The sequence below is a fragment of the Rattus norvegicus genome, chromosome 1, assembly GCF_036323735.1.
Source record: "Rattus norvegicus strain BN/NHsdMcwi chromosome 1, GRCr8, whole genome shotgun sequence".
In the NCBI taxonomy this organism is placed as follows: domain Eukaryota; kingdom Metazoa; phylum Chordata; class Mammalia; order Rodentia; family Muridae; genus Rattus; species Rattus norvegicus.
Genome location: NC_086019.1, coordinates 59,829,372 through 59,839,732, shown reverse-complemented (window position 1 = coordinate 59,839,732; position 10,361 = coordinate 59,829,372). Strand labels below are relative to the sequence as shown.

The following is a 10,361-nucleotide window of genomic DNA, read 5'->3' as shown; positions in this document are numbered from 1 at the left end:
GGTATGGGGAACAGATCCAATGGCAGGCAACACAGACTGAGACAGTCCTGGATCTACTTGTCAGATGACCCACAGGGAGACCAACTGCAGATAGCTAACCCGGCTCTGGGGTTGGTTGCACAGGCTCTAGCATACTCCATGGTCCAAGGTATCTGACGGTAGAGGACTTCTTGTAGTGTTTTAACCCAACCAGTTTCCTTGTCACTCTCCCCCCACTCTTCCACAAGACTTCCCGAGCCCCATCTGAGGATTGGCTGTGGCTTTCAGCTGCTGAGTGAAGCCTCTGGAGACAGGTGTGCTACTTTTCTGTCTGCAAGTAAATCAGAACGAATACCATAAATAGCGTCAGGGGTTGTGTCTGTCACATGAGACAGATCTCACTTTGTGTCAGTCATTGACTGGTTGGTCCCTCAATATCTGCTTTACCTTTATCCCTACACACTTATTGGCAAGACAGATTTCGAGTTGAAGGTTTTGTGAATGTATTGATGTCTCCTTCCTCTTCTAGAAGTCTTTCTTGTTACAGGAGGTGGCCATTTCGTTTTCATGCTCTGGTAAGCCTGCAACGGAGGCTTTGTGTTGGGTACAGTAGTTAAAAGCAAGGCCTGGGAAGAGGAATGGCAGAGTTGTGATCTAGGACTTCCTGCAGCAGCCAGCTCTGGGTCCTGGGAGCCTAGGCAGGCTTTGCAGTCATAGAGCTCCATCCACTGCCCAAGTCCCAACCTGACACCTTCTCCATCTCTATTACAGACCATTGTAATTCTGGCATAGTCGCTCTGTCCTGAGCCCGATAGGCCATCCTACCCTGGAAGAACAGAGAGTTCAAGGACGGCCAAATTTCACTTAAGCAAACTTGTTCTCAGACTGTGTGGTTGCTCTGTCTTAGCTCTCATAACACACTTTCCTCTACGTTGCCTTAGGCTGTATCCTCCAAGCATCCCACCATGCATCAGCTCCATATCCTGACGAACCTACCTTAGGGTCCCTGATAATTCCAGATAATTTGATGTTCTCCCAGGATGGACTGTGGCCTCTGGTGTGGCTCACATTGATCCTAGAAGTCCTTGGGAGCCTCCATGCCATGGCATAGGATGTCTCTGAATCCGCACTGGCCTGAGGGATTCCATCTGGCACAGGATTCTCTCCCTATTGTTGAATTTTGGCTCTTACGTTTTTCAGGAATGGCTCTGCATGTGGTCAACACACACTACCCTGGAAGACCAGAGAGTTCAAGGAGGGCCAACTTTCACTTAAGCAAACTTCTTCACAGAGTGTGTGGGTCCCATCAGCAGAGAGTAGCCTCCACATTGCAATGATGTGCAAACTTCTGCCTTTCAGCCATGATGGACTTTAGGATCTACCCTGAGGACCCTCCACAAGCCACAGGTGGGTGATGTGTAAATTGGGCATGTTATTGGGTCAGGTCTTCAGTGCAGTGCCTTAAGCTGACAGCCTTTTGGGAGGGCATATGCTTCTCTATTAAATGAACTGGTTCCACTGTTGGCCTGGACACTGCTGTGTCTGCCGCTCATGCTCTCCTCCAAGTCTCTAACTGTCCCTAACTCTCCTTGACTGGCTGGTCAATCAGTCTTCATACCAGTCTAGAGCCATTCTATAAACACAGAGCCCAGACTGTCCTCTGCCGACGTTTAACAGGGCTGCTGGTTTAGTGTCCTGGGTTCCCTATGGGGGTGCAAACTCAAGTTTCTTAGGTCCCTATGTGTCTGACAAAAAGCCTTTAGAACAAGGTAGATGTGAAGAAATCAGGAAATAAACTCCTGCAGTACTTCATGTCTACCACTGGAGGGCTCTACACTTTTCTGGTCCTGGTGTGCTACTCAGCAAACCCTCTCACTGGAAGGCTCTGTGCCTGAAGCAGAGAACCTCTGCTAAACACAATGTTACCAAGAAACTGGCTGTATCTTCATGGCAGCCTGTGGAAGATTCTCCACGACCTTGAGGACCCAATTGGGAAAACTTAGGTAGGCAGGGTGTGGGAGCCTCCAGGGCTGGATGGAGACCTTACCCAGAATTTAATCTCCAGCTGTGCATTCCGATTAACATGACCCACACCTCTATGAAGGTCTCTGGGTGGCTCCTGATATGAGTTGGGGGAGGGGGGAGGACAAGGAAGCTGGGTCAAGACAGAAGCACTGTCCTTACTCACTGCGTCTGGGCTTGTTCCTGCCCTAACTGGGAAGCAGGAACAAAACACCCACTCCTCATGGGACTGTCCGTGATGAGGCCAGCTGAGGATCTGAACTGTCAGCAAGAAAGACAGGAGCTGTATGTGCCACAAACCAGAGCACAGTGTCCCGCATAAGCCCATCTCTCAAATGATGCCATCTCCTCCCCAGAGTGGCTCCAGTCTGGGTTAGGAGTGGGTCATGTATTCCGAGCTCTCTGCTACTCCTGCAAACACAGCAATGGTGCCTTCTCATGCTCATCTATACTGAGCCTAGGGAGCAGCCAGAGTTCATACTCATGGGAATTCAGACTCAGTTCAATCTGCTATCCTGTAGCCCATGAGTCTGGACTCAACTTTAGTGGTCAAGGCCAGTGGTGTTTTTCCTGGACAAGACTTTGAGAATGTTAGTGACACATTGTATGCCCTTGGCTGGCCTTCACACTAATAGCCCTGAGTGACCATTCCAGCCTGCCCTCAGGGATTAAGATCAGCATTGGCCAGATCAGGCTCTTTGCTACCTGTTCCTATAGCTCACCTCCACTGTAGTTCATGTGTCCTGGCTGCTGCAGCTGCTCCAGAAGCTACCAGATGTCTTCCCACAGAATCCTGTAGTCCCTGTGGGCTCATCCACAGACATCTCACACTCTCCCTGCTGGGAGTTAGGCTGGATGCCTGCTGTGTGGGAGCTGCCTTGGCTTGTGGAGCAGAGTCAGAAGCAGCGGAGGAGATGTTGTCTGCTGCTCTTAATGTCCTCAGTGCCCAGGGCTTGCCTGTGGTGTGGTTGTGGTCCAGCTCCAGAATCACTGATGTAAATTCAGCCCGTAGAAGCTGCGTACCCCATGAGGCACAGGGAGGACCAAGACTGAGGGGGAACCATGCAATCCAGGACCCTTTTGGGATCAGGGAATATTCCAGGTCCCCTCTCACGCAGGATGCAAGGCTAGGAGCTCTGTGTGCCCTGACACAGGGGCATGGGACCGTGACTCCCATGAAATGCTCCTTCATACCTATTACATCATCAGCTTTGAGAAGGTCTTCCTCAGTAAGAACATTCCACATTGCTTGCCTCTGCCATCTGGCTCTCTTTTCCAGGGCTGCATGCCCTCAGGAACATTGACATATCTTCTATGAAAATTAATATTCTGTTAAATCATTTTGATAAACAGTTCTCAGAATGATATCTGTGTCCAGAATTAGTCATCAGCAATTCTGACGGGGACAGGGAATCAAAATCTTCCCCCTGCTCTTCATGCTCCTCTTTCTCCTCCTCTTCCTTCTCTTCATCCTCCTCCTCTTCTTTCTCCTCCTATCTTCATCTTCCTCCTCCTCCTCCTCCTCCTACGCTCCTCTTTCTCCTCCTCCTGCTGCTGCTGTGCCTAATGCTGCTTCTGCTATTGTTGCTACTCCTGTTGCTGCTGTAGTTTCTGCTGGTGTCTTTTCCATTGCCATGTGTCTGAAATCACCTACTGTTTATACTGAGGACATGAAAGAATTTCCAGATGACACTGTGAAATAGACAAGACAATTTATTCCAAGCAAAAAAGACAGTGAGGTAGAATTCTTAGCTTACCATTTGGGGCTTTGATTTGCCTTACTATATTATAACTTCTTTTTTCTACTTCTCAGTTGAGGTCTTTGAAAGAAACCATTTAGAACTATTGCCTATAAAATTCAATAGATCACTAGGTCTTAGGAACAAAAAAAAAACCAGTATGCAAAACAATATGCATGCATGCAGGATTCTGACCATCAACTATAACCCACAAACTAGGTTGTTGATACTTATTCAATGACAAACCTTGTTAATTAGTTTTGAGGCTTAATGGAATGGGATGTTACATTTGAAAACATAAGACTCTGTTCTGCAGCACTTGTTATTGATGACCACATGTGAAAAGATCAGTAGCCCCTGGAGGAGTCCATGAGCCCATGAACCTCTAGTCCTCACCCTGTGGGAGCTATTGGCCTAAGGGGGAGCGGGGGTCCATCTGAAGGGATGGGCCAACTAGAAAACTCTGTAGAGTGTGGAACTCATCAATCCTATTGGGTCCCTGCTGGAAAGAGGAGAAATCAAGAAGAGGGAGAAGGCTTGGTGTTGGGGAAACCTCATAAAGAACTTAGAGCAGATACAAGGTAAGAATTGTGGGGAAAATGGAAACCAGAGACAGAGGAAGGACCAGCATAGAGCAAACTGAAAAGGACAAAGCACAAAGGTACCTGGGCTATGCCTGCTGCTTGTTCTCTGGACTCTGCCTGTGGCTCATTTCTGGGGGGAGATTCTGTTCTGCCCCAGGCGAGGTTTCTTTCTCCTTGGCATGCAGCAACACAGCTTTATCAGGGCATTTGCTATATTCCTGGTCCACCCCTTAAAACCTCTGTGCCGGACCCTGCTGGGGATGGGCTTATCCTCAAATGGGGCTCTGTGGGAGAGTGGGTTGTCTCCTTTGATTTCCTTATTGCTACTCTTCTCACTGAAGATGCTTGTTGTTTGAATGCATGGGACACTCACAGCACATTTGTGATAGTGGTCCTGTGTAGGTTTCATCGGTAGAGGCCTGAGACGACCAGCCACAGTGGATCTTTTGCCTCCTTTTGGATGAGCATTCTGGCCATAGTGAGATACGTGACCATGGGAGGATGACACCCGCAAGGTGCCAAGGACTGGCAGGCTTCCACTCCTCTTTGGTTCTAATCTAAAAGCAGCAGCAGGATCAAGGCTAGGGAATGGGGCTGCAACGGGACTCACTTGCTGTGCCTGGGCTGTGCAGCCATCCCCCTGGAGAGCCTGCTTTTGTAGAAAGAAATAAGTTGCCATTTCCTCATTATATTTTCTTTGTTTTAAAGAGTGTTTTACTACAGAGGCTTGGAATCCAATGCTTTTCATGGCATCCAAAATGGCCGGGTCTGGTGTGAGGGGAAGCAGTTCTTCATAGGGACCTATCAATCCGTTCCAGTGTTCTTTGAACCAAGGGTGTTTCATCGCCTTTCTTGCTGTTGGTCTAAAGTTGGGATTTACCCTCAGTAATTTACTAAGGAGGTCCTCCAGTTCTTTTGAAACCCCACAGGGAGCAGGATATACCCCTGCCACTACTTGTCTTTGCAGTTCTTGGATGATCACTGAATCAAATGGGAGCTTTCCCGCTACCATACAGTACAAGACCACTCCTATAATCCACATATCATTCTTCGGCCCGTCATACCGATGGCCAAGGAGGAGTTCAGGGGAACCAAAGGAGCACGTGCCGCAGTGGTGGTTTAGCATTTTTCCAGGTTGAAATTGGGTGCTAAGCCCAAAGTCGATGACTTTGACCTTTTTGTTTTTATCAATCATTATATTGTCCAGTTTGAGGTCTCGGTGAACAATCCCCTTTCCATGGCAGTAGCTCACTGCTGACAATATCTGTTCAAATATTTGCCGGGCCTCATCCTCCTCTATGTGCCCTGACTCTCTGATGTACTGGTAGAGTTCTTGGCCTTCCACCAGCTCCATTATGAGGTATATTCTCATTTCCTTTTCAATAACTTGTATGAGAGACACTATGTTGGGGTGGTTGATCTTTCTCATTATGTTTGCTTCCATCATGGCTGGCTGGAACCACTGCTTGTCCTTTCGCAGAACTTTGACAGCCACCGGGGTTCCTGTGAGCCGGTGGTGGGCCAGGAGGACTTTGGCGTTGCCCCCTTGCCCAATTGTCCCCAGTACTTGGTATTGGGAATGGAAGTTGCCCTCCTCAGAGATACTGGGCTCGGGTGTAGGGGTTGGTAACTCCTCCTCAGTCTCTGTAGGCATTTTATCAGTACTAATGCTACCTAAAAATAACAAAAAATGGAATCAAATAATGAAAAATATGGAGCAATATAGGAGCTAAAATTACACTTGTGGTACCTAAAAGAAACAAACAAAAGAAAAAGAAAAAAAAAAACAAACAAAGACAAAGTAAAAACTAGACTAGAAAAATAGAGCAAAATTATGAAAAAGTTAAGGGGAAAATATGAAGAGTCATAAGTAAAAGCCACCCAAATAACCAACCCCAAAAGAGAAAGCCAAGAGCACACACATACTAAATGCAATGATGAAAATAAAAATCGTCATACTACAATAGGATTGGGCGGCCAAAGATGGTCAATACTATGAATAGATGTTCATTGAAGAAAAAAAAAACAGATGAAAGAAACGAGAGGAGAAAGAATTAGTATAAGACAAAACAAACAAATATAAAAAGCCAACACTTAAGGGAAAACTCCATTGAATTTCAGGACCTAGTGATCCACAAAAATCCACAACTCTCCAGAGCAAAATACTGAAAATTAAAATTAACCAACCACAAGGAATAAGGCAGTTAAATATCAGTGAATAGTAAACCTTAAACAAAGGCCAAAGAGTCAAAGTGTCACAAAGGGCAAATTTGTATCAAGTCTAAGCCTATGATTGCTTGTACTCAATAAATAGAGAAACAGGAATAATGTAAAAGGATGAAACCGCAGGACATTGAAAATGGAGATAGAGTTAATCATCCGACTGCAGAACCGTAAATAATCAAAGCAGTAATATAGCATGTGAGAACATAAAAACCACTAAAAAATGAAACCAGCAATCCATAATAAATAAATAAATAAATAAAACAAAAAACAAAACCCCAATAAGGAAATAGCCAGTGGCGTGGCAATATGTGACCTAATTCTTTCTCTTGAAGTCATCCAAAAATCAATCAATCAATCAAAAAATAGGCAGCCAGCCATCTCCATAGGCCTTTAAACTGATATTATGGGGTTGGCATACCAAATGCCTGGGAGCGACTGGTCAGCCAGCCCAGATACTTGGGCAGCTGCAGGCCAGTGAGAGAGCCTGTCTTGAAAATAAGGTTGAGAACCTACCTCAGGAACAGCAGCCGGGGTGACTTCTGGCCTCTACACTCTCTTGCACTGAGGTGCAGGTAATATAGATACAAGGGGCAAAGGGGGATGGGCACGTGCACACACAGACACACACACACACACACACACACACACGGGCACTCACACAGCCACAGGCACACACACAGGCATACACACAGAAATACACAGAAGTGAACTTATACTCTCACAAACTCTTACAAACACCCAGATTCACACAAAACACGCATACTTACACACAAGCAAAGCTGGAAAAACACACGTCAGACACATACACACATACACACAGGGATACACATACGCACAAGAAGACATACACACATACAAACACATACACACATACAAACCTGTAAACTCACACACTCCTACATATACTGACAAACACACAGGCAAAAGTGTACACGCACTCACACACAGGCCAATCTGTCAACACACACTCTCTTACACACACTGATACATACACATATACACAGTACAGTAAAATTCGATACAACTACACACAGCTCACTAGATACAACCAAGTCGCAGAGGGCTCCACTCCACACCTCCTCTCAAAGCACTCAAAGAATTCCAGGCCTGGCAACAGCTTAATATGTGTTTGCTGGGCCGCCTCACAATCGCTCCTCATGATGTCACAATAGGACCTGTCAACATGGTTGGGAAGGACTCTGAGACCGTGGCTTCTATGGGCTATGAAAAGACTTTAGGCTGTTAGAAATAAAACCCTGTAAGATGTTTAGCTGTCCATAGTTCTCTGTTTTGAATGTTTACTCTGCATCCTGCTTTAAAGTCCTCATGTCTACACTCAGGGTGTCACGTTATCTTTGAATTCTGAAGGATTAGCCTCAAACTGATGGTATAGTTTTCTTTTTTTTAAGACAAAGCTGTTTCTAAAGTGACCCATCAAGAGGACACTGTCCTCATAAGTCCTCAGAAAGGCTCTAGGTTATCATCAAACACCTGAGACAAAGCTGCAGGACTAGGCAGAGACTTGAGTTTGAATCCCCCAAACGCCTAATGGATGCATCAGCAAAGCTCATAAGCTTTCTCTGTGGAGAAGTTAACATGGACCAACAGATTAGAGGGCCAGAGCCCCAACCCATGCTGGGTGGACACTCTCCTCTGACATCCAACACAGAGATCTTTGTACAGAAATCAGGAGAAGGCTTCTCTGAATAGCTGTGCAGAGCACCTCAGGCTCAGGGACTCAGGACTGACACCCATAGAATGCTGTAGAGGAACCCTTTGTGATTCAAGGGCTCATCTGCCTGGGTCCCTGAGCCTCTAGAGATGATCCCAGTACTGGGCTGTGGCTGCTTATGGGCTCAGACAGGGAGGTGCCAGGGGGTTTGCCCTTGGCTCCTGGGAGTAGAGCAGTTTTTCTTTCCCTGTCCCTGCTTTTTGAACTTTTCTTTCCTTGGGAAAATGGAAGGACTGGAAGAAGTCTGGCTATGGAAAGTGAGGCTGGCTGGGAAACTGCTCGCTGTTCTCCATTGTCATCCTGCTGGGGGTTTGGAGTTGTTGGCAGGTTAGCCTCTCCACCATTCCAATCTGCTTCTCTCCATTTAATCCATGCATCTCTGTCTCTTCGCTTCGTGACATGGTTGCACAAGTCCTACCTGTAGCTGCCACTCCAGGGCATAAGTCCCTCAGTGAGTGAATTCCAGATGGTTCTGTCTAGAGAGAAATTGTACAGGGTCGTTGCTCAGTATGTAGGAACATGGAAGAGGATACTGCACGGCATCCAAACACATTTCATATTACATCAATCCACATACTCTGGTACTCATCGGTTCTATTTACACCTTTCGCGATTACTGCTATTCACTGTACTGTGAAGTGTGGATTTTTATTATGTTTCACTTCTGCAGAGGAAGAGACAGTGTTTAGCACTGGAGATTCCAAAGGCCTAGCTGGAAGGGAGGCCTTGACACACAGGTGTGCTCCTGGGAAATAGCTCTTTCATAAAACGCCCCGTTGAATCCCATGATGTGTGGATTGCTCTATGCCCTATCTAGGGTTGACCTCAGTGTATATGTATATATATATTAACTTGAGTATTTTTATATACATTTCCAGTATTCCCTTTCCCAGTTTCCGTGCAAACATCCCCTTCCCTGCTCCCCATCCTCCCCCCCTTGTCGCCCTCCTCCAAACAATCTAGTTCACTGGGGGTTCAGTCTTAGCAGGACCCAGGGCTTCCCCTTCCAATGGTGCTCTTACTAGGATATTCATTTTCCATGTTCCCTTCCCCAGCTTCCAGACTTTAGATGACTGGATGCCCTGACTGATTTTTACACAGGATAAAAGTCGGCTACATTTGTGTTTGATTATTAACAGTGCCTCTGGAACTAAACTCAGATCATCAGCTATTCCTTTCACCACTGAACCATCTCAAAAGCTCACAATATATATTCTGTTCTGTCCTCAGTGTACCATGTATTGCTATAATCACCAGCATTGTTAAAGCAAGCCAAAGGAGATTTATAAAATCTTCAGATTTTGAAATTTACATTCACACATAGCTTGAGCTACACATCATTAATCCCCCTTTCATGAGAGAGAAGGTCTCTTTACTGTCCAAACCACCCTTGTGTACAGGGTGAGTTTTAGGACAGCTTCAGTTTGTGGTGACGCTCTGTCTCAAATTAAGCACACAACAGCAACAACCCAACCACACTCACACAGAAACACATGCATGGAACACACACACACACACACACACACACACACACACACACACACACACACAGAGCACTTTCCAGTTGCTACCCTTCCCATTCCTCAAGTGAGCATTCAGTGTAACTGTACTTTAATCTCACCTACCTCAGTCCTTCCAGTCTGTAGGCTTCTCTTAAACCCTCAGGAATTGGCAACTGACATCAGGCCGGTTTCTGCTTGCTGGTGGGGAAATTGGGTTGTGTTGCTTTGTTAATCTGTACTCCCTTAGCCAACTTCCCCAGGCCCTGAGAAGATTCCATTAACCTCCTTCCGAGTACTTCAGTGTTTTTAAGTCATACTCAACAAAGTAAGAAACCATTTGGTTTGATTGCAGCATTTAGGATTGTGTTGAGTAGGTACCAGCAGAATGTACACTGTTTATGAAGTAGGTCTGTGAGTAAGGGCTAGGTGTAATTTTATCTGCTGAGTGAGTGAGTGTTTGCTCCATATCGTTACCCATTTTGGCTTCTGTGGTATTTTTATTCCTATAGACTAAACGGTTTGAGTTTGTGTTGGCTTCTTCTGTGATTTCAATATCCAGCACCTCTGGACTTATCCT

The 10,361-nt window shown here is 46.0% G+C and overlaps 1 protein-coding gene across 2 annotated transcripts; it reads right to left on the bottom strand.

Annotated features, from left to right (window-relative positions):
* Nucleotides 1–3,190: 3,190 nt before the first annotated feature.
* On the bottom strand, nucleotides 3,191–7,621 carry LOC134485018 (sperm motility kinase Y-like). 2 transcript variants are annotated; one of them, XM_063280839.1, is made up of 3 exons: nucleotides 7,064–7,621; nucleotides 4,406–5,998; nucleotides 3,191–3,693 (listed from the first exon to the last, which is right to left on the bottom strand). In XM_063280839.1, exon 2 carries the CDS (start codon nucleotides 5,976–5,978, stop codon nucleotides 4,449–4,451), a length of 1,530 nt encoding a protein of 509 aa, XP_063136909.1. In that variant the 5' UTR covers nucleotides 5,979–5,998; nucleotides 7,064–7,621; the 3' UTR covers nucleotides 3,191–3,693; nucleotides 4,406–4,448. The 2 variants fall into 2 exon arrangements, with proteins under 2 accessions (XP_063136909.1, XP_063136910.1); XM_063280840.1 differs by lacking the exon at nucleotides 7,064–7,621 and having other exon boundaries at nucleotides 4,406–6,075.
* Nucleotides 7,622–10,361: the final 2,740 nt, after the last annotated feature.

Coding starts and splice junctions, on each gene's coding strand:
- LOC134485018 (XM_063280839.1), bottom strand. CDS start 5,978: ATGCCTACAGAGACTGAGGAGGAGTTACCAACCCCTACACCCGAGCCC.